General features: G+C 54.3%; 4 protein-coding genes across 4 annotated transcripts; 3 read left to right on the forward strand and 1 right to left on the reverse strand.

Annotated features, from left to right (window-relative positions):
- Positions 1-4,761: 4,761 nt before the first annotated feature.
- Positions 4,762-6,909, forward strand: BDZ83DRAFT_747967 (uncharacterized protein; the record flags this gene model as incomplete). The annotated part of the gene is made up of 4 exons (XM_060513538.1): positions 4,762-5,045; positions 5,105-5,265; positions 5,319-5,695; positions 5,746-6,909. 4 exons carry the CDS (start codon positions 4,762-4,764, stop codon positions 6,907-6,909), a joined length of 1,986 nt encoding a protein of 661 aa, XP_060370015.1.
- A 791-nt stretch (positions 6,910-7,700) lies between these two features.
- Positions 7,701-9,118, reverse strand: BDZ83DRAFT_662169 (PAP2 superfamily protein). The gene is made up of 2 exons (XM_060511068.1): positions 8,614-9,118; positions 7,701-8,538 (listed from the first exon to the last, which is right to left on the reverse strand). Exons 1-2 carry the CDS (start codon positions 8,665-8,667, stop codon positions 7,900-7,902), a joined length of 693 nt encoding a protein of 230 aa, XP_060370016.1. The 5' UTR covers positions 8,668-9,118; the 3' UTR covers positions 7,701-7,899.
- A 590-nt stretch (positions 9,119-9,708) lies between these two features.
- BDZ83DRAFT_647519 (RWD domain-containing protein) lies at positions 9,709-11,759 on the forward strand (the record flags this gene model as incomplete). The annotated part of the gene is made up of 2 exons (XM_060510089.1): positions 9,709-10,279; positions 10,336-11,759. 2 exons carry the CDS (start codon positions 9,709-9,711, stop codon positions 11,757-11,759), a joined length of 1,995 nt encoding a protein of 664 aa, XP_060370017.1.
- Positions 11,760-17,726: 5,967 nt separating this feature from the next.
- BDZ83DRAFT_726961 (uncharacterized protein) lies at positions 17,727-18,632 on the forward strand (the record flags this gene model as incomplete). The annotated part of the gene is made up of 2 exons (XM_060512769.1): positions 17,727-18,180; positions 18,343-18,632. The coding sequence occupies exons 1-2, from the start codon at positions 18,021-18,023 to the stop codon at positions 18,630-18,632; spliced, it is 450 nt and encodes a 149-aa protein (XP_060370018.1). The 5' UTR covers positions 17,727-18,020.
- Between the last annotated feature and the right edge of the window lie 4,524 nt (positions 18,633-23,156).

Raw genomic sequence — 23,156 nt, forward strand, 5'->3', positions numbered from 1 at the left:
CCGGCCATCCAGGCGGCAAGGCAAAGCAAGACTGATTAAGCAGTCCCCCAGTCCCCAATTCTCCCCCGCGCAGCACACAAATATCGTGACTCAGTTGCCCATCTTCGTTTTCGCATCTCACCTGACAGCACTCTATATGCTCCATCGTCTGAACCAGAAAAGATTTCAGATAGCCAAGCAAGTGGGCGGAGAGGCCTGCCGAAAAAAAGGGACCATCGTCCGGTCGAGGGAAAAGACTCACCCAGTCACTCAGCATATCATCTCGTAGCATTGGCGACCATGCGGACCGGACCCTTTGGATGACCCAACGGTGGGCAAACTATCGTCTAAACTTTTCAATTTGCATGCCCAGCACTTGCCAAGGCGACGTATGTCGAGTGCAACGAGTCGGGCACGCTATATTGCATGACGAAGCGGCTCTCTACGTCCAACGCTTGTTGTTGAATACCCGGGGCAAATACCGAAAGACGTTGGCGGCAGGCAGCAAAAGCCGCCGGCTCGTTCGTCGTCCAGTCTTTTTCGTGATGGTTCGTCACCTCTATAGCTCCAATGAAAAGTCAAACCGTGCCAGTGACGACGCCTATTCCGAACCTGAATCGTTTTGGTTGGAGAAATCATAGCCGCGATGCCGTGAACTTGCTTCTAGAGAAAGCAAATCTCTCCCACTTTCCGGTTGTTCGAGCAGCCATTCGTAGGCGGGTTGATGATGATTGGGATGAAACACCCGCGCCAGAAGAGGCTCGCTACTACCGCCCTCGCACTCACTTCAGACGAGTCCATAAACAAATGATGTTAGATGACATTGGATGACCCCCAAAGTCGCGGGGTTTAGGGGAATTCTCAGAGGGGAATTGGATGGGAAGACAACGGAGACGGTTTTGGATGGCAGTTTCTTGCCCTCCCGTTTTCCAACATTTCGTCTCAAGAACACTAGGTGGAGGTGGCAACGTTGCCAAGAAGATTACATTGGTGATCCTCAGTGGTTACTAACTTACTTCTTGAAAGGCAGCCTCTCATGACGTCGGTCAAGACCCGTGAAGCCGGTCGACTGATAAGCTGCCGTGCGAGGTTGGTGATGTGGCCAAGTCAAATCCCAAGTGCGGCTCGGGAGAAGCGGCAAGCACCCGTGGCATGGTCGAGAACCATAGAATCTTAGAAACCTCGAATGGAAGAACGTGGCAACGGGGGAATCTGCAGGTGGCAAGCGAATTGAGGCGAGGATTTCTTGACCCTGTCCGCTATAATTGGACACCGTAAGATGGCAACTGCAGAGGGGTAGTCGCGATGTCCGTCCCTTGGCTGTACGTCAGTCTGAATATCCCGTTTGATCGACGGCGAGGACCGGATCAGCAACGAACGTGGGTCTCCCCGGACTGACGGGACGCTGGCGAGCCCCGTAATGCGAGGTGCGCAAGGACGCGGCGACGGCCACAAACCCGCGTAGGCTGAGGTCCCTCATCATCTCGGAGCAACCATATTCCACCGGCTAGTTGGTCACCGCGGGCACTCTTGGTCGGTGGGGGCGATGCAGCCAAGCGCTGAAGATTTGGTTCAAGGTTGTGACTAGTACCCCAAGCTAGCAGCGGCCTCAATATCCGTAGGGTTGACATGTTGGAGATTAATTAAAGTGTTTGACGGCCATTGGCACCTGATGCGGGTTGGCGCCATTCTTGTCTTCGGAAGAATAGTGTCGCACTACTGACTAGTCTTTGAGCTTGTCCCCGTGTATCCGTTGTGTTGGAGTCGCCCGGAATCCATCACAGACGGCCCTCTGTTTATCTTGCAGATCGTATCAGCTGTGAATGGGGGGACCAAGGAACTCTCGACACAGAGTCCAAAGGACAACTTGATGATCTTCGAAATTGCGACGGACGCGCCATCGTCTATAGGCGTCTCGTGGCAAGAGGCGAGGGATCGCCATTCCCCGCGGCGGCGCCCGCCCCCAAGCGACGGATGATGGACGTTCGCGTGTTGCTCCTCAGTAGTTCGCGCAAGGTGCATGTCTTGCTTGTCTCGTCACTTTTGACGTGCCGCCAGTCGCAACGCCGTCACATTTCGTACGGGGCTAGGGAGGTCTGACGTGCCAGACAGATCTGGGCCTACTGGGCTTGCACGGCTCGAGGCCGTCAAAGCAGCATGACCCTAGCCGTGGAAGGATTAGCCTGATGTAAGTGTGTAGGTTAGCAGGGCTGTTGACGTTATGGATCCTTGTCGTTGGCCCTCGTCCGAGCCCCCGTGCAGGCCATCTCAGCTCAAGTGACACGGTATCTGCCTCATCGCTCGAAAATCTGTGGAAACAGACGAACTTGATCAACCGTCAACGAGATTCGATTCGTCCATCACAAGCTGGTCGATTACCAGACGGTATGGGAACCACTGGATGGCGCCCTGTTCCTGTTGGATAGTGAACTTTTCCTCTGATAACCTGGCTCGAGATATTTGAGATTGAGAAAAGTTTGCAACAGATGCCCTGGCAACACCGAGCCCCGTGGCAAGGATAGACACGTGCAGGAGTCCAGGACCAAGATAGCTGGTGCAACAGCTCAGGCCCTCCGACTGGCAGAAACATCCCGTGAAAAGGGCTAGTGGGCCAGGTCGAGTCGATGAGGAAGTAAGAAGCAGCCCCGCCGTATGGATTGTGTTTGCCTGGCTGGTGGGCTAGAGCCTAGGCGTTGACGTTGAAGTCGCCCTCTCCGTGCGCCTCGCTACACGGCCGCAGCAACTCACGATCGGGCGTAACTCGCAGATTGCAGCGCTGACTCGATACACACCAATGAAGTAGTCTGCGCCTCTGCGTTGGCTGTACATTTTCCGAGTGTGTTGCTGCTGTCTTTATTGATGATTGCGTCTACCGGCGTGGACACATGGATTGCCAACCAAGGACCTTTGAGCCGAAATGGTGAGGCCATTCCCAACCAACCCATCTACCATCTGGAGCCAGGAGGAGGGCTTCGCATACACCGCATCTCCAGAGGATATTTCGGCACACCAGACCAGATTAAACAGATTTAGAGGAAGATGGGGCCGCAGAAAACCACACGATTGGATAGGCAGACTGAGAAGGGGTTGATGAGGAGTTGAGTGGGTTGGAGCCTTTGGAGGAGAGGGAACGAAAAAGGTTTCGGCATCGCCATCAGCCGCCCCTTCCACGATCCCTGCGGCGGTTTGATCCACTCACTTGGCAACACTGCACTAGTCCCAAAGCAGCAAGGCGCACAAAGGTTGTCTCCTAGTGCCCCCCAGATTTGGGGCTCAAGTCCAACGTCAAACCTTGTCAACTTCAACCTCACAGCCAGGGGCTCAGGCATTTTGGGCGACACTACGAAACCCAGACGTGTTACATCACTGCTTCACCTCATCGCCACTCAATGCCATCGCCTCAAGCCCTCTCTCTCTCGCCCTCATCCTCACCCACACTGACACTTTCAGTCTCTGTCACCCTCTGCGCCTTTCTCTCACTCTGGCTGCCGGTCCCTCGAGCCTCGAGTCTGGGTTCGTTCCAGCCCGCACGCATGCTGCTGCACCTCAGGCACCCTCAGCACACATTCTGCTGGCTCGTTGCGACGGGGGACTGCGTGAGAGCCCAGTCTTTTCTCCTCACCTCAGCCCCCCTTCCCAAGGTTCCCATGGTTTTCGTATCGTCGAGCTGGAGCACCTTGCTCCGCTGGAAGGCAAGGGGTCTGAGAGGCAAGCACGGCAAAGAATCCCAAATCAGCCCAGTGAGTAAGTCGGCGGGGTCGTGATGAACATGGTTGTCGTCCCGCGCCCAGCCCTGTCTTCCCTGTTCTTGAGCCCTCTCTAGGAGGACCAAGACCAAGATACCTGGATACCTGGATACCATGATACCATACAATTCCTACTGTACGTGACTGTGTGTATGTATGGTGGCCCTAGGAGTCCATCCCCAAACCAGCAACATGCACGTCAAGAGACGTTCGCCCCATCTGAGCCCCTCACTGCCTATCATCCAGTCGCACGTCGACTCGAGGTACAGCGCGCGTCTCATTCGCTCGTTTCTGTCCCCGTCTTCTGGATGGCCCGTCTTTTCCACAAGAGTGTCACGGTGGTCGCCCTCGCCCTCGCCCTCTTTGGTAGGCCATCCATCAGCCGTGTTACCCTGGACCAAAGTTGGACTTGGGCCCCATTTAGCGGTTTGGCTAACTCTCCGGACCTCATCTGGCCCGCGCGGGGGCCCTTCCCGAGCCTGTCCCTTGCAACTTGCGACTGGGTACCTATCTATCTATGTTAGCCCCCTGCTGAGGTGGGCCTCTCTGTCTCTGCCACGCTTTCTGTGATCGCCTTTTGACCTCTTCATGCGGCCTTCCCTCCTCCTCCTTCCGTCTGACTTTTTGGAACTGGTCTCTTTTTTTCCCTTCCCTTCCTTCAGGCCGGTCCCTTTCCTTCTCTTGAGTGGCTGGTCCTATTACTCCTTGTTTCTATTCGTAGGTCCCGACTTCGCCTAGTGTCTGTTTCGTCTGGTCCGCCTTCTTCGTCCAAGAGCGGCAGTCCATTACCATCCATCCTGTCTTTTCACTTACTCTTTTCACTCCTCCATCCCATCCGTACGATCGCCATCCTTCTCTTCTCCTCACTCTCCTCGCCCCGACTCACCCATACTCTCCTACACCTCATACGACCGGACCAACATCGACTCTTCTATGGATTAGATGGTTCGAAAAGCGTATTAATATCTGGCACCGCTGCGGCTCGACGCCTGCGCTCATCTCTTCGACGACCAGTGCCAGTTGAATAATCGACGAGATGGATAGCTGGGGATATGGAGGCGACTTGTGGACGAGGGCCGACGATGACAGTGTGACGGACGGTAATGGCGTGACGGATTCATTACGAGGGCCCTTCAAGGCCACCAACAACTCGACATCGGCCATCATCAACCAGTTCCGCTTCCAAGCCGCCAAATCGATTCGAACCTCGACCATCATTCTCGCCGTCTTCAATGTTATTGCCGCATTTGCAACAGCAATTGGTATCTTTTGGGATGGTTATGCAACGGCAAAGAGGAACAACCAAAAGTTCGGCTTCAGGTACGCTCATCATGGTCGTCACGAATGGGTCAAGTCAATGGACTAACACTTTGCTCCAGAACGCATGGATTCACTTTCGTCGGACCTGCAGAGTCCTTTCCTCTCGTTCTGTCTGTCGGTATTGTCGTTCAAGGCATCGTCTTTGCCATTGCACAGTCGACTGGACTCGACCATCTCCTGACTTTGGGTTGCACCATCACCTCCCAAATGATGCTGCCTGGTTCGTAGCCCTCACAGATTTATCCCAGAAGCTTGGCTGACAATCGAGTGTAGCGGTCTTCATTGTTCCGTATATCCAACTCGTATTCGCTCTCGAGGTGGCCATCCGGTCTCTACGAAAGAACCCACTGCCGTCTCGTGGCAAGTGGAATGTTACCATTTGCCTCGCCATCGTCGGCACTTTTCTCCTCATTACCTACCTAGTTACCCTCTTCGTTCGCCCTCCTAACTTCTGCTTTGCCTCGCTTTTCTGGTTCGTCCAGCGCTGGAAGGAGGGTTGCTTCGTACTCCTTACTTTTATCTCAGCGGCGTTGCTGGGCTCAGCTCTGGTGATCTTCTTCCGTCTCCACAACAACATCAGAATCGAGAACAGCGAGCGTATTGCCGCGTCTAGGATGGTCTACTTCCTGGCAGTAGCCTTCATATCGACTGTGGGTATCTACTATAACATCTTATCCGAGTCACATACTGACGAATGCAGACTCTCCTCATCCCCTTCTTCTTCAATCTCTCATTTACCGAACAGCGAGGTGCCACTGGCCAGGCCCTGACGCTTTCCATGATTGCCTCTGTCGTTGCCAACGTATCTGGCCTATTGACCGGCGGTCTGCATCTATTCTTGCGATCAAATACTCTATCTACTATCGGCCCCCGCCAAAGCGACAAGTGGGAGTCGGAGCGTAATAAACTCAAGGCCGGCATTCGTGTCTATAATGGCGACGATGATTACGAAAACCACATGATGAACCCTGTCGGCCGGGCCCGTTCCCTGCGACGCATGGACAGCACCGACAGCCTCGTGCCTGAGAAGGAGGAGGAGGCACGCATCGAGAGTCCTTCTGGGTCTCCCACCTATGCCAACCCTCTCCGACAAAACGCCGTATGGCAGCCGGCTCGCTCCCCTCTGAGGACGCCGGAGCCTGCTCAGGTATCAACCTACCAGGTGCCCAAGGCTCATGCTCGCAAGAGGTCCTACTCCTTGTTCCCATCTGAACAAAACAACAACACCAAGTCAATCACTCTGCTTCCGGCGAAGACATACGCCCCTGGGGCGAGAATCCCTGATGAGGACGAGATGATGCTACTCAGACCTCCTCCATTACTCCATCCTCATGGCATCCGCCATCGTCGCGATTCTTCGCTTGCATCTTCAGCGACTGTGCAGATTGGCCTGCGCCTGTCAAACGTCGATGACATGCCCCCGCTCAACTCACAATATTTCCAGAACAATGCCAGCGTGAACAGCTTGAGCTATCCCGATGAGAGGGATGACGAGCCTATCAAGCGACCCAGCCCCTTGGCACAGGTCGACGTCCTGAGCGACAGCGGTTCATCCGACTCTGAGGAGGATGCGACTTTGGTCTCATCTTCTCCCATCCGCCCACAAAAGGACTTGCGGATGAAGACGCTCCCATCTGTTCCCAAGGTTACTGTACCCAGACAATCCCAGCTCAAGGAGCAAGAACCGGAGCAGCTCACTCTCAGCCCGGCTGTCTACAGGCCTGAGAGCCCCCAGAAGACGAGGGTGACCAGCCCTCAGGGTGTTGGCTTCAACACCCCTGCGCAGCGAAAGAAGTCGCCGGTCAAGTGCACCAAGCAGAATTGCCAGTGCTCTGCTGAACACGACAAGCGCAACTGGATCTGAGCCCAGACCGGCGATCTGTATCAATACTGGCATTTATCGCACGCGCTACAAAAAACGTTATAGACACTCGACTAAACCGGGCGGTAAAAAGCGTATGATCCAACTTTTTCGGTCACTGAACGGAGTTTGTTGGCGAACTGTTTTCTCTTCTTATATTTACTATTTCATTGGACGGCGTTTTTATGCGGAGATACCTGTATGACTAATAACGTCTACATATTGTTTGTTTCTTATGTCTCTATGGCTATGTGCTCCCAAAAAGCACATTGTGTACGATCTTGGGGGCGGAACAAGGCTTTCATTGGACTGTAGGAGAACCCAGTAAAGGAGGAATCAAAGAGTCTCGGACTACCAAATGGAAGGATGGCAATGACGACGATATGACTAGCCACGAGACGGACCTGGTGAGCGGAGGTAAAGGCCACTAGAGGGCTCTACAGCACAGAAGAGATAGCTCAATGAATCAAAGAGCTCAAACAATCATGAACTTGGCGGACCATTTGCATAAACCCGTGATAAGTGCCAGTCGCTTTCCGCACTGCCAGCTACTACCGTCTGAGGTGCTAACCCAACTGACAAGAAGTTAGGACACTAATAGGTCCCTGAAACTACAGTACCTGTGAAATCGTCGGCTGCTTTGATAGAAACTCTACGCTCATATGATGTATTTCCCGTTCTTATTGGCTTCGGAAGTCACCCTGCATTGAATCCAGCTCTTAAAGGAGATTGTGTAGTTCTAAACTTACCTTGCCTTTTCTGTTACAAGAATCTCTCTGTTTTTGAAATACGAGGTCAGACATTTAGCGGTATCATGGGATGCCACGTACGGCGATTTGAGGGTATCATGAGGTTGGTGCAAAAAATTGGCAAGCCTACTGCCACCAACACACAATCAAAACAGCGATGCTAGTGGTAATTCATCTGCTTTGCCTCGGTGCACAAGGTCCTGCGGATTCCACAACGAAAGAAGCCAACGTAGCTCTGCTTATTTTATTTAGTCTTCTGCTGGTCTGCTTCCACACGCCTCTCCTCCCACTTATCCCAGCCAGCCTGGCAGGGGTCTTCTTCCACAACCAGATCCCGAAACCTGAACAACCGCGCAACGGGCGTCTGCAAGCCCCAGGCCAGAAGCCCAAAATCCCTCGCAATAGCCGTGACCAAAAACCAGCCGATGGCACACACCGTCCCGGCCAAGCACCCCACCATCACCTGCTTCTCGGTGTGGTAATTTAGGTATATCCGGCTCCACGCCACGGCCGCAGCGATGCCCAGGGCAGCGACACTAACCACGACGCGCTCGACGAGCGAGTACGGCCGGTGGTGCCGGCGCGCGGACGAGGGACGGTGCCTGACCAGCAAGAAGAGGACGAGGAAGACGGACCAGTAGGCGACAAACTGGGCGTGGGAGCTGGGCATGCCGTAGCCCTTTCCGTGGATGCGGCGGGGGCGCTCCTCCTTGATCAGGCGCTTGAGGGCAAAGTTGATGGCTTCGCAGCCCAGCTGGCCGGCGAACATGAGGGCGATTTCGACCTCGCGGGTGGACCAGATCAGGGTCGCGTAGACGATGCAGAGGGCTTGCGGGAGGAGCGCGAGCCATGCGCAGAGGAAGGAGAGGGAGTCGTCGGGGTCCTGTGAGGGGTTTGGTTAGTTTTTTGTTCAAGCAAGTCACTGGCAGTAGGTAGTTCTCCGGGGTTTTGGTCTCACATAGTAGACGTGCGTCAGGGAGAGAGAGGCTAGTGGTCTCGTGTCTTGGTCCATGATTTTCGACTCGACTGCATTTGCCTGGCCGTGAGCTTCGATATGATGGCCTTGTCCTCAGGGGTTTAGGGGGAGGAGAGGGATCTGGAGAGTCCTTAAATGGGAGATGCCATGTGCCTCGGCGAGAAAGAGGTTGGGCGATGGAGAGACGCTGGGCTAGCTGGCTGACTGACTGACTCCTCCTAGGGGCTGGTAAAGTTAGAGCAGACGTCGCGGATCGTGGTGCACAGCACTCTAGAAGTGTCAAAGTGCAGCTGTGCAGAGTGCACCGGGGCCTTTCTACGGCCAAGCTTCTATTTCTTCTCTTCCATTGCGTACTTGCATAAATACGTCAGGTTGCATAGCTTCGAGCTCGGGCCAATCGGGAGCTTCTATATCCCCGCCAGCGCAGAGTGTACAGACCTGAGTATAGAGTGCGGCATGCCTAATTATTCTTGTGGCGCCTTTTGTGGCGCCTTTTGTGGCTTGTAGGTAATCCGCAGGCCTGGACCCTTCGTGCCTTCCACATTTTCTTGAAGGTTCCCGTCGCGGCGTCGCCCTTTGTCACTCCTATCGGCCGAGGGACTGACTGATAACGAATGACCCCACCGTCATTCTTTTCTGCTGCCTCTTTTTGCCCCGCGATTGCAACGGCCAAAGAGTCATCATTTCATTGTCTGTCCGAACGCCAGTCAGCCAATTTTGCGATCCAGGCGCTCTTACAGCCGCCATTTCTCGCTTCTTCCCCTCCGCGCTAGATTACTCTTACCTTTGCCCGAGAAGAAAAAGAAGAATGGTCCCGTCATAGCCAGTCGCACTTCTCGCGGGTTCCGCGACCGTCTCCAGTTTATTTCCAATCATCACCACCACGCACTCGCCAACACCACCAAAACTTTGCGACTGTCGCCACCAGTCATCTCTCTGCGTTCAAATTCCCATCTCCCATGTTCGTCGCCACTTCACACAAGCGCAAGACCCTACTCGCTTCTTGACGACTTTCGGCAGCTTTGGATTGAATTTTCATCAAAGCATGCAATACGCGCCTTCCGATCAGTAGTAGCTATGGACGACGATAGCGACGACCCGCGCCAGGATGAGCTCAGTTCTCTGCAGGCAATCTTTCCCGAAATCGAGCTCGACGACAACCAGCCCTTTCGTTTCACTATCGAGTTGCCCGTTCATCCCGCGAAACCCGTGACGGTCACTTTCCCGGCCGCATCCAATGTCGACGATACAGCCGCTGCCCAGCTTCCCGGCGTCGAACCCCGAGTCGACTCCCATGAGCTCTCACACCTTCCCGCTGTCGTGGTCCGTATGGACTTGCCCATGGGTTATCCCTCCGACAACCCCCCGAGCGTCAGCATCAGCACATCGCCGCCGTGGCTGTCCGAAGACGTAACCAAGAAGTTGGAAGACGACGGGCCGAGATTGTGGGAGGACATGGGTCGCGACATGATTGTCTTCACCTACATTGACCAGATCCAGCAAGCTGCTGACGACGTGTTTGGCATGGTCGACGGAGCTGGCGCGTTGGAGGTTGACCCGTTACACAAGATCGCCATTCTGGACTACGACATTGAGGCTACTCGGGCGGCATTCGAGAAGGAGACCTTCGATTGCGGTGTTTGTCTGGGTATGGTTTCCATCCGCGTCCCAATACTCGTGGCTGCTAACGCTTACTTTGGGCAGATCCTAAGAAGGGCTCAATGTGTCACAAGATGCTCGACTGCGGTCACATTTTCTGTACTCAGTGCTTGCAGGAGTTCTACAGTAATGCTATTACGGAAGGAGACCTGGCGACCGTCCGCTGTCTCGCTCCCAATTGTTCCAAAGAGCGCGCCGAAGCCGCGCGAGGACCGGGCAAGAGCAAAAAGAGAAAGGTCAAGACCTCGATCAGTCCTAGTGAATTGCTCCAGATGGGGTTGCCTCATGACATGGTGACTCGCTACGTGACGCTCAAGTACAAGAACGAACTCGAATCCGACAAGAACACGATCTACTGTCCCCGATCTTGGTGTCAGGGCGCGGCCAGGTCCAAAAAGCACAGGAAGCCCGAGGGACTTGAGACGATCGACGAGAGTTCGGATGAGGAGACGGAAGAGGAGACCGACGCTGATGGAGAAGACGGCGCGGGCGAGAAGAAGAAAAAGGCAAAGAAGAACTTTGAGGCTGGAGATCTTATAGCCATCTGCGAAGACTGCGGGTTCGCGTTCTGCAGCCGCTGCTACCAGTCATGGCATGGCGAGTTCATCAGATGTACGCCCAAGCGAGACAAGGGCGAAATCTCTGAAGAGGAACAGGCGTCGATCGACTACATCAACCTGCATACAACGCCTTGCCCTACGTGTGGTGTCCCGGCGCAGAAGACTCACGGCTGCAATCACATGATCTGCTTCCGCTGTGCCTCCCACTTTTGCTATCTATGTTCGGCCTGGCTCGACCCGAGAAACCCGTATGCCCACTTCAATGAACAGCCCAACGGCAAGATCACTTCCTGCTACATGCGCTTGTGGGAGCTTGAAGATGGCGACGGCGACAATGTCGACATTGGCTTCGCTGGTGGACATCAGATCGAGCAGCTTTTGGAGATCCCGCCTCCCGCACCCCCAGCTCCCGTTATTGACCTTGTTCCCGAGATCGAAGAGCCGGACGACAGCGATTCGGATACAGAGGCGAACGATGCGGATCGGCCAGCACGTCCTGCGGCGGGTGGTGTTGCTCGAGAGGGACCGCTCGTTTTACGTATCGAGGCCAATCCAGCTCCCAGAGGAGGTCGAGGAGGAGCAGGAATCGGAGCAGCGCTCCATGGTCCCATCCCGCCAGCCGCACCGCAGGCACCCCCCGTTCATGCTAGAAGAGGGTTTCCAGCAGCTCGAGGTGGGCGAGGTGGCCGTGGAGGCCGAGGCGGTCGTGGTAATCACAGAGGTGGGCCTCGGCAAAATCAGCAGCCGGAGGCTCGACGGGGAGCACCTCCCCGTCGGCATGAAGACTTTGACCCCAATATGGTCGAGGGTTTGGGTGACGGCGAGCTCGATGCCGCGCAGCAGGCTTGGATCAGAAATTTTGTTCAAATGGCGTTGGCGGACCAGGAAGGGGACAGCGACGACGACTGAACGAATGTAGATTCACTATGAATTAGATGGGTTATCTAAGGTACAACCGGGCGGGGTGTTCACCTTTGGTAGAAAGGTGGTGTGAAACCGCCTCACGGCACAGTAACTTGGAGACGACGACAGGATGATAGGATGATGAAGGTCTGATAAGACGATGATGTTAATGAACTACAAACACTTGACTGGAACTCGAGGAGCCGCTATGTGTGGTGCTGTGATGTGTTCAAGAGGCAGTTGCTCAGCAGCATGTCGGCCAAAGAACGAATGGCTCCCTCCCTGTTCCCCCTTTTCTTTCTACAATGATCGGCTTTGGATCTGGATTATGAACATTTAAGGCACCGGTCCGTTAACACAGAACTGATTTTGATGCTTTTTCTTCATCAGTTTCTTTTATGTTCATTCTTTCCATTCCTTGCTGCCTTTGCTCCTATCGCGAAGACGTTTGGGGCCACAACAGACTTCCCCACATGCGAGGTTGTTGTTCTTGCAGTGCTGGCACCATCGGCAGTATAGGCTGCTTCCCAAAGCCAAAGGTTACATCTACAAAGGCCCCCTTTCTCACAAATCCCCTTAAGAAGATATGCGGTGGTTGGGAGATCTGCGATATTCACAGTATTCACATGACGCCGGGTCGATGTAGGGGCCAGATGACAGCCGATACTCTACTTTCTTTACCCTCCTCCTAATGTTATCATCTGGTCAATCTGTCCCATCCAAGCTACGCTTTGCAGTAAGACCCGAGAAGAAGACCTTGTATGCTTTGGGTACCAGAGCAGGAATCCACAAGTATCCCGAAATTGAAGTTTACTCTCCCTATTCTCTCTCCGTTTTCCTTTCTCGGATATTCCGTCCTCAATCTCCCAGGTTTCCTCCTTCCAGATCGAATATCCCCTGAGCCCCCGACCCTCTTTCCCCGTCCGTCTCCCCCCGACTGCCGGGCCCGATTGATTAAATAACCTAGGGAGTACTGCGTATATCCGTACAACTCACCATGGAGACATAAAATACGGGGGAGCAACAAGATCGGTGTAGGGATCATGGAAATGTGATATTCAAGCCAGGGGGGGAGACGACATGTGGGAACAGAGCAGCACTGCTAAATTCCCTCACCTCGAAGCTTCACTTCGGTGTACGGACATGAACATGTAATATCTAGAACCTTTCAACGCTTCAACTTCAGGGTCTGTCTGATGAACACCTCCCTCCCACTGAGCCTGAGCCGAGCAAACGGCAAATGTGTAATGACACTGCCCCAAACGGTTGACCGTAGCTTTCCCATCTCGCTTGAATCGCTTCGCCCCCCGACCATTTCGGAATCCGACGACGGCATCTGTTCTTGCCTCCCAGAGTCCCAGGGGAGGATGAAAGGGGGAGGGGGGTCTCATCACATCTACCAATCCATCCATTCATCCAACCCATGCGAACGGATACCTCGAACGATATCACAGGATCCAGGCGACATATCGCGAGAAGAATACGCGCGCGAGCTGGTACCTGAAAATGAAGAGAAGAGAAAAGGAGAAAACAAAGACGAGACCGACACTGGGCAGCTACCTTTCCGTTCCGTACGCGCGAATATAGGGGACGCGAGAGAGAGAGCGTACAATCTACCAATATGGATGCCACAAAAACGATGAGGACAGGCGGACTGTACTCAAGTCACAACTGAACAAGGCTTGATCTTCCTTCCTCAGAACAATTCCCATCAAGAGAAAAAGGCACGTTGCTCTCCCATACTATCTACAATCCAGCTGCTCTCTCTCTACCTACGGATACTCCTCTACCTTCAATATCCTAGGTTCGAACGACAGTCACCGATGGCCATCCTGAGACGTTCATCCTTTCAAATCACGCAGAATATCACGCACCCAGCAACATTACCTACCCAGCTAAGCACAGATATCTCTCTCATATTCAAATCTCGCCTACCAACTCGCGCCCGCGGGTGCGGGAAGGGGGGCGAAAGGGGGGTTACGTTGTATTGTGGCATGTACCGACTTACCGTGGTATTTTCATACTGATACTCCGCGTACACAATGTACTTTCGCTCTCTCCATTTCTGCTGTCAAACAGTTCCCCCTCGACCAAGGCCTGTCAACCAGCCTCTCAGGCTCTTACTCCGCCAACTGCTGCTCGGCTTCCTGCCTTACAATCAGGGGGGACAAATGGAAGGCTGCCAGTCTGCGCCTGCGGAGAGCTCTCAGGCCAGGCACAAGGTAGCTCTCGTTCTAGCAAGGGGGGGTAAAGAGAGGGGTAAGGCAAGGCCAGCCCCAGGTCAGTGTAGCAGAAGAAAAGGGGACATTGTGCGAACTTGAAAATCAAGGGTAGCAAGGGCTCATGGAGAGCAGAGTAGAGCAGAAAGGGGAAAGTAACACCCTCAGAGCTGCTAAGAAACGGGTGCTACTCTCCAGAAGAAGCTCTAATCTGTAGTATACTACTCTGCTCTGCTCTTCGCACCTTCACTGCTACGCTTCCGGGGTTGCGTGCTTGGGGGTTAGTTCAACGGCTTTTCCAACCCCTCCTCCTGCCTACCTAACGTACTACCCTCCTTCCTCTCCCCGAGAGAAAGCAGCGGACCGCGTGATGGGTGACACGGTTGGACGCGGATCGCGGGCGAGGAACGGCGGACAGCGGGATAGCTTGTGTCATCATATGAGTCGTGATGGTAGCGGGCGGAAACGATATGACGCAGAGAGCCGCCTGCGAGAGGCTCGTTCGTTGAGTCGTTAACGAAGGCTAGCTTTGCGACCTGACCGTACAATTCGTGAAGTGTCCCGCCGGGCGTGTCGTCTGCCGGATAGGAAACAAGGACCAAAGAACCAAGAAACCTGAACTGCCACCACCCCTCCCCTCCCCAGCAGCTCAACTCAGATCCTGTAGCTTTTGCTCATTTGCGAGTAGCAGAGCAAGTTGGTACGGATAGACCCCGAAAAAAAAACCCAGGCGGGTCCGGAAAGAAGAGAGGCGAGCTTTGAGAGGGGGTCCGGGGTGTTCACCGAAGGCGTGGCAACCCAGCAAGCAGATTAACACAGTAAGAAAGAAAATATCCGAAGAGTACAACGCAGTTCGCTACAGCACACTGTGGGCATCGTTGCAGATTTGCAAGGTAAAAGGGGGCAAGGGGCGTGGGTTCAAGTGAGTTCGAGTGTGATGGAGGGGGATGTGGATGTGAATGGGGCCATTCAAATCATTGCTCGAGTGGACATGGCCTTAAGATCCAAGGTCTTAAGATCAAGGTTAACTGCCACGGCCCTAGGCCCTTGATGCTCCCGTACGCCATACGTCCCATGGCAGGGAAGTATGAGCGAGCGAGAAAGAGAGAGACTCGAGGAGAGTAGGTAGACCGAGAGAAAGAGCAGGTAGAGGAGGGGTGCCACCTAGCAAGCTCTGATCGCCGTCGCGTCTGCAACCCGTATACACACCCTCCTCTTCTGTCAAAATCAAGTTGTATGTAGTGGCGTCAGTGAAAGAACAGTAACCTCGTCGCCGCCGCCGCCGCTGCTGTCCGTGCCGTCGTGTTGGATATGTTGCCACCGGGACAACTGCTACATACGTAAGGTTAAACCCACGACCGTCGATTCAGAAAAGTGAAGCCATCTACGGCCATAAAACTTGCAAGGCCTGAGATCACCGGATCATTCGGCTCTGTGCGAGTTGGTGATCACTCAGTCTCCGAGTGTTGGCCCTACGGCAGCATGGCCATAGCTGACATCTTCTCCATCTTGCCTTCTCGTGATATTGCTCATGGATCATGGACCCGGGGAAGTCTGTACCGGATGGGGATCAAGCACGTTGACGACGCCGGCGAGGAAGTGGAGAAGGGGTCCAAGTGCCGTAGGTTCTATGCAGTCGTGGAAAGAACCCACGTCGCAATCTTGCTTTGATGGATTCTCGCCAGATTCACACTTTTCTGCTGAAGACAAGTGGAGTGTGGCCAAGAGTGGGCTGCGAGGCAAATGTTGACTGTGGTGGTGGAGGGAGCAAGGAAAGGATACGCACGCCCGCGTGTCGACTGACGAGGCCGGCGTCGCAGCGTGCTATGGTACGGACAAACACCAAACACGATGAGAATATGAATAGAAGCTCAGCCAAGCCGTGATAATGCGTGCTTTCTTGATGGTCAGCTCCCACAGGCAAAGGCCAAGGGAACAGGAGAGGAAAAAGGTTTCTTGTCCCTACGACCCTAGCTCCACTTTTGCTTCGGAAAGAATCTTGCGATTCAATACGACTCTATAGTGAGCGAAGGAGGGGGAGAGGGTTTCAAGAACACCTTGCTCTGACAGTCGCGCGAGTCGTCCTGGCAGGAAGCATCCAGACCCGATCATCATAATCGTACGAAAGATGGTCTTGCGCCCCCTCTCCTGTGATACGTTCGTCATCGCAACATTTGATGGCCGGTGTCCGTCCTCGACAGTCGTCGTCGTCGTCGTCGACGTCGGCGACGCCCACGGACATTGTGATCGAGGTGGGGAGGAGCACGCCGTCTGGGTCTAGGGATTGATAGACACAAGGGGCCCTGAAAGTGGCGGCCCCGGATGGATGACAGTAACGGCGTCGGACGCGACATCATTGACTAGTTAGGTCCTCGATGCCTTGATCAGGGGGAACCAAGGAGGCGAATCCAGCCACCCTGTCAGCACGCGGTCTACCACCTGCTGTTGCATTCTAGAGTGCTTTGCCGCACCGCCGATGACATTTGCGTAGGCTCGCGTTTGCCCATCGATGGGATCTGTGTGTCTGCGATCTCGAGAACTGGCCTGCCAAAGTATCATCAAAGTCAAACCACAAACGAGGCAAGAATGCGTATCTACGGCCGCACACATTTCTACCGAGAAGAATCTCGCAAGAACTAGCCAAAGGTTCCGCAGAGAGTAATGAGAGTAACTTGCGTGTAGGAGGTCACCAACCTCATCCGCATCGAAACCAGGCATAAGATTGTCTCTGGGTCAGTATATCTTCTTCCGTGCCAATTTCAAGGCCAGCAGAGCGGCAGAAAAGGTATACACTGTCGTCGTGACGAGAGCCAGGATATCCACGACTGACTGTCTACTAATCGGAACGCTGTTTTGTTCCCGGAGAGGAGCTCTTGAGTTATGAAAGCTGCCATTCCTCGCGTAGCTGAGAGAGGTTCGCGTGGACCCAGGTACAAATTATGAGAGGGCTTAACAGCGTTGCTATTGCAGCATCGCCAATGGAGCCAAACATTTCCTCATGAGTGCAAGCCTCTGCCGGACACGTCCAGAGCCGTCACACAGTCCCCGGCCCTGAGTCGGTCGCGAGGACTGGTGCGCTGCAGGAGCATATGCATGGGGATGAAAGGCCAGCAGATGTCGTTTGCGATAGGCCTGAGACCCTCCACTCCAAGCGTGCTTTGGAATGCAACGCTACTAACGACCGTTCACTCCCACTGTCCCACAACATGTAGTGTAAGGCGGACATCAAGACAGGTGGTAGACCGTAAGGCGACGTAGGAACCGCTCGAGTGGGGATGGGCTTGCACTAAGAAACGCCACGATCAGAAGTAGCCGCACTTTGTTTCTGATGTCGACGTCTTCACCCAGAAGCCGTACTGGGCGACGACAACCCAAGATACCCAATTGGTCGTGGAGATTGGTCGGAAAAATGCAAGGCTTTGCAGTCGGGCCTTCCAGGCTAAATCGCCGTCGTTGAGCGGGAGGAGGGGATCGCGGTGCCGGCCAAGCCCCCCCGTTCCTTGCTCCGAATAGTCGACAAGGGTTAGAAGGGGTATCTGAATGCAGAAACAAGCAACGACCAGGGTTTGAGAAACAAAAGCTCCCTCGCGAAAAAACAATCTCATCTCGGGATTGTGCAAAAGAAGATAACGCGGGCGGACTAAAGGGGGGCGGTCGATGGGTCGAGATGTTCGCGCTGCGGGGTACATATCTTGACAAGGACCTAAGAAACAATACGTTTGTTTGTTTTCACGAGCTTGTTGCATTTGCCGATAGGGTTCGGAGGATATCGACTTCTTTCTGCACAGCCGCTAGTCGTCCATCCATCTTTGATATTATTATTAGTTTTCCAATATTCCCCATCGGCCAATATCCGTCCCCTTCACCATTATCGGTTCGTGCATGCAGAGACGGCAGCTCGGAGTGTATGTGTGGCCATTCAGAGCCACTTTCTTCGGCCCAAGTCGCGGATCCTTCTTTCTTCTGCAATGGCACGGAGATTGGGTAATGCCGGGGGGGCCAGCCCGACACTCCTACTGCGGTGATGGCAAAAGCCTCTTGAAACAAAATGGCCATTTCTTACTGGAAGAGTCCGAATGATGATAGGGCTGCACCGCCACATATCACCAGCGATGCAAATTGTTTCCGTTCCAAGTTGGGAAACGAGGGTATTGCGACCATCTTCGGCCGAGATCCCCATGTTGTGCCATTCGCCTCGCCGCCGTCATGTAGGTAATCTCGGGTGATACAGCAGCATTGATGGGAACCATTTCCCGCCGCCCACTATCATTACTCCCGGCTTGTGAATGGTCACTGCGGCAGTATGACGGACTTGCTTGTTAAAAGTATCGCCAAGTCGGGTGCTTCGCGACACGCTGCTATGAATGTAGTTTGGACTGTTCAGAACTTCAGTCGCTCCGCGAGCCTCCAAAGGCCTCGATCAGCATGGCCATCCGTAAATGAGGTCATGTTTGGGCGATCCGGTCTGGACTCAGTGGCAGGGTTCAACCCTTCCACGGCAGACGTGGTAAAATCAAAACATGTTCAGGACAGCCAAGCGCGCCAGTCTACAGCCCCTGCGAGTGATGAAAGGTGTTCATCGGTGACCGGTCGTCCAGCTAAACGTCGATGCCTGCAGAAAGATGCTAGACCTGGACCTTATGTAGGTTGTTCGGGCTAGGTGCTTCTCTAGGCCCTAGAAGCCTTTCTGATCGCCCTCATCATTTGTCAATCATCGTCGACACCCCAGCAGTAGTTCGGAACGTGAGGCCGATTTGGAAGGTTTATCGGCGCGGCAACTGCAAAAGCGCAATGTGCAATTAGTCGTTAACGATGGTATCTGTAAGAGGTACCCCGTACGAATACTGCGCTCAGGCCCCGCCTCAAGCTCGCAAAGCGTCGGCGTCAAGTCTGGGAAGCTAGCAGGATCATGCGCCGCTATGAGATCGCATCCAACTGCTAGTTCTACTGCTCGCTTGTATCGCCTCGGTTCAGTCGCGTTTGAGTAGCTTGACAGCCGACGCTTTCCTGGCTGGCACCTTGCGAACCGTGTCGGCGCCTTTTGCACCATCGTTCCAGGATTTGGTGCCTGACGCGAACAGTGTGATCTGGGCGGCAACACGCAGCAAGGACCACCATGCTGTGCCCTTCACAGGATGTCCCAATCGCGCTTGTCGAGTTCATCTTATGATATGTGTGCCGCCGCAGACTGTTCGGGTATTGCATGCAAATCTTCGGCAAGCCTTTCCTGGGAAAGGGACACAACCCAAGGGACGGACGATTGACGATGAACTAAACTTTGGCGACGAGCCCACACGTGCGGCGGCTTGCGCCCGTCAGTGCGTCTGCAATGACCAAGCTGCCGCCTGCGAGTCAACGGCGCTGTCAACTCGAGGTAAGGGCCCATTCGCATTTGCCGGGGAGATCAGCGGCAGGGCCGTGACGGCCGTGCTGACTCAACACTGACAACCTTCACCCATCGGACCATCTCTTGAAGATTGGACCGTTAGGGCCCAGGGTGCACCGGGCATCGCCAGGGGGACTCAGTTCACCTAGAATCCGTCAACCAATCGAGCGAGGTGATGAACGGAGGGCGGCAGCTTCTTCGCGGGTCTGGCGAGGTGTGAATTTCGGGAGATGGAAAAAAAGACGACGCGGTTCTCAATCGAGCAGCAGATTCCTTACGAGGACGGGGATCATCGTCCCAAAGGAGGCTGCTGTGCCGGAAACGTGCCTCGAAAGAGCTTAGGCAAGAGTGGAGGCCAGCTTAATTCGTCCATGACCGGAGAAATGTGGATGGCAATTGCATGGGGCGGCCCTCCTCGGTAAAGACGGTTTGCAACTGTGACAAGGTCCAGAGGTGATGCTTGGCAGAGAATCAGGGAGTCTTGCGCCATTCTCGTGTCCCCCCGTCCCCATCCCTCCCCTGAATGAGAGAGTGACCCCCAGGCTTGTTTCTTGCTTGTCTTGTCGTCCTCGACGGATACACTGCGTATCCGTGTGTGGGAACTCGGGGGTGATGGCGTGTACGTCGTCTAGCAGTGCCACAAAGAGCCGACTGCCGCGCGAGAGCGATCAATGGCCCTTGGACGCTCTCATTTGGTCCCCGCCGCTGTGGCACTCTCAGGTTGCTCTCTGTCGATCCATCTTCATCCCATGGCTTATTGGTACTTCGTACGCAGTACTGGTCTCCAGGCTCCATGCTGTTGGAGCGACCCGATTCGGAGATTTCATGACCTTGGACTTTTGACGCGTTGGTTGCAACATGAAATCCATAAAACGAGCAGAGCCGACCGTTTGGAGCCGATTTTTTTTGCGCCTCGTGGCTGCCGCAATTGTTTCAATCCCTGGTACGGACGGTCTAAGCACCTGCATCACCAGCTAGTCATGACCCAGAGTCTGCTCGGCTTCGTGCCTGGCGCAATGCCAAGTGCAAAGGCCAGAAAATAATGAAAACCCTTCTTATTCAACTGGCAAATAGTGCATCAGCACATTGTTGGTGTTGTGCAGATGTGTGCTCGGAATAGGGGCCATTTCCATTGGGAGGGGTATATCGGATTGCAGATATAGGTCTTAGCCCGTCGGTTAATGGTCATGGGTGGAAAAGGGGATAATCTCGGTCGTGAAATCCACAAACAAGACTTGGAACTTCTTGTTTCTCAAAAATTCCGAGCCATCAACAAGTACTCCGTACGAGTGACAAAAGCATACATTTGGATTAGAAAGTGCCATATCAAGATGGCGAGCCCCTTGCTGCAGGGAACGTACGGAGGTCGGCCATGGCCGAGTCGTGCTCGTGGCCGTCAATGGTTTTGCTGTTTATCTGATGTAAATTCGTGTTTCCCATGTCTACACAGCCCGGTCGAGCCCTGTCAAGTGTTTCGATCTCGAAACACAGACCACCGCCAGACCAAATCAGTCACTCATCGAGAGGGTCGAAACAGTCCGCCATCGAGTGCCGTGCTCTTCTGTCCAGATATATTTCCCCACCATGAGCAGGATGACGAGAAATCTGGGCGACGGTCGGCAGAAGTTGGTCGAGTCCCTTAGAGAACCAATGAGATGTGCATCGAGCAGCAAAGAGGGCCAAGGCGTGACAGGGCCCGTGAGGGCTGTCAGGGGCTCCACGGTGGACCGACCAGGACGAGGGCTAGTCGGACAAGCAGGCGGCAAGCCATCTGCACAAGGTACCCGCTTCAACGAGAGGCGTGACAGGCCCCATGCCCGCACGATCTCGCTGGAAATTCGCCGTGAGCCCCCTTGAACACCCCCCGGACCGTTACATTCAGCAAGGGATGCTTCCGCCGCGAACGTTGGTCTGTGACGAGGTCTGCGACTTGAACGGGGACGCTCTCTAGGTGAGGCGCGTCAAGAATAGCGCAGGAATCGTACCAGCTCTAGGCAAGGCCCGTGGATCGTGGATCGAGTTGTGAAAACCCGCAAAGTGTGGGAAAGAGATTGAATATTGGCAGGGAAATGTTTCTTGGACGCGAACCGGGAGAACTCGGCCTCGATAGCCAACAGTACGAATTGTCGTGGTTTCTGAAATTGTGCAAGGCTCAGGGTAACTTCCATGCCGTGGCTTTGGTGGCGTGCTTCTAAACGCTCCCGTAGTGGCGGTACAGCAGCGGATGCGATCGACCTTGTAGCCGCGCCGCCGGGGACTGCCAGTAAAGGCGGCTCCCAGGAGAGGATACTCGTACGACAATCATCTTGCGGGATCCCGATGGAGCGTTCCGTAGAGGTACTCGGAGCCGTGAGGTAGACGTCGTAATTGCAAGGGGGCCATATGACAGCTCCGGATAACGTGTATTGAAGCGGTTGGTTAAAGGCGCATACACTTGTGTCTTGACTTTGATGCGAAAACATGCCGCTTCCGGATGCGTAACAGCGTAGGCGATAGTCATTGATGGGAGTGAATATATTCTTCATATGCAAGCTTTAAAGGCTGAAAAGTATCTGCAGATAGCACTGATCGTAAAGTGCGGGTTTTGTCCTCAGTTTTCTCTCCTTGCCTCGATAAACACTGCATGAAAGGGGGAATAGTTATGCGTAGCAAGCACTATACAAGGTCTCTAGTTGTGAAAAAGACCAGGCTCGAATGAAGTTGACGTGGTTCCCGCGTCGTGCTAGTTGACTGTGCGTCTGTTAGCGCTGTCACTTGCATGCATAGCTTAACGGCTTGGATTGTCGGTGCAGAGAGGAGGGCGCAGACGAGCGGTGCCCACAGTGACTGGCACCTGCTGTCAGGTACTGTCACTTGACGAAGCGCGCGTGAGAGGCGTCATCTAGGCCTTGCACCGGGGGCCCAGGTCGAGGAAATCGAGGAAGCAGTCTGTGAACGGGAGCTCGAATGGAGGCCGACGAAGAGGTTGAAGACCAGGGTGATGAGACCAAGACTCAGAGCGACGGCGGCGGCGGAGAAGCCAGGGCGCGTTACCGCGGCAAATCCGAGTAGAGTTTGTGCTGGGCATGGGACCTAACAAGACGAGGCCGCGGGATGGCAAGGTATCGCAGTCCGGAAGTGTAAAGTGAGATGAGGTTTAAGCTTGGCTGGCAGCATGCCTCACCCTCACTTTGGAAGGTGACAAGGTAGACGAAGCTTCAGATATCGGCCAGTTTGCGTGCGGAGTTGGAGTCAACTCCAAAAAGCAGTAGGTATGGATATCCATAGAGCAACTCAGAGAGGGATGGAAAGGGAAGAGCGGGGTGGCGTAGAACAAGTGCCTTGCGGTGTGCTACCGTGTGGCGTGAGGTAAGGTATAGTAAGGTATGCGAACGGAGTACCAAAGGTAGCCTGCATGCTTAGGTATGGAGGACGAGGTACGTAGGGAAACAGCAGCTAGGAAGAAGGAACCGAATGCAACGGCGCTGGCGAGAGTCGCGATAAACTTTGTTTTGGGTCGAGCCAAACAGAGAGAAAGAAGCAGGTGTCCGGCGTACCTGAGAAGGAAACACAAGCGTTTGTCCCCTCGATCCATAGTAGAGTGCGGGCACTGGGCAGTGTGGTATCCGTACGAATACACTATGGCTACAGTGGTGCTGTGTGGGTTTCCATAGCAAAACGAGTTGTGGGGGACGTGGAGAAGGTGACGGTGATGTGCCCTCGATGAGGTGACTTGCTTGAGAGCGGGCTCGAGCAGGCCAGGACACCAGGTTGTGGACGAGGGGCGACGGACGACGGGGGTCCGCGTGCCGGTCCAGG

The sequence above is a fragment of the Colletotrichum acutatum genome (genome assembly GCF_030867785.1).
Source record: "Colletotrichum acutatum strain CBS 112980 chromosome Unknown BDZ83scaffold_9, whole genome shotgun sequence".
Taxonomy (NCBI): domain Eukaryota; kingdom Fungi; phylum Ascomycota; class Sordariomycetes; order Glomerellales; family Glomerellaceae; genus Colletotrichum; species Colletotrichum acutatum.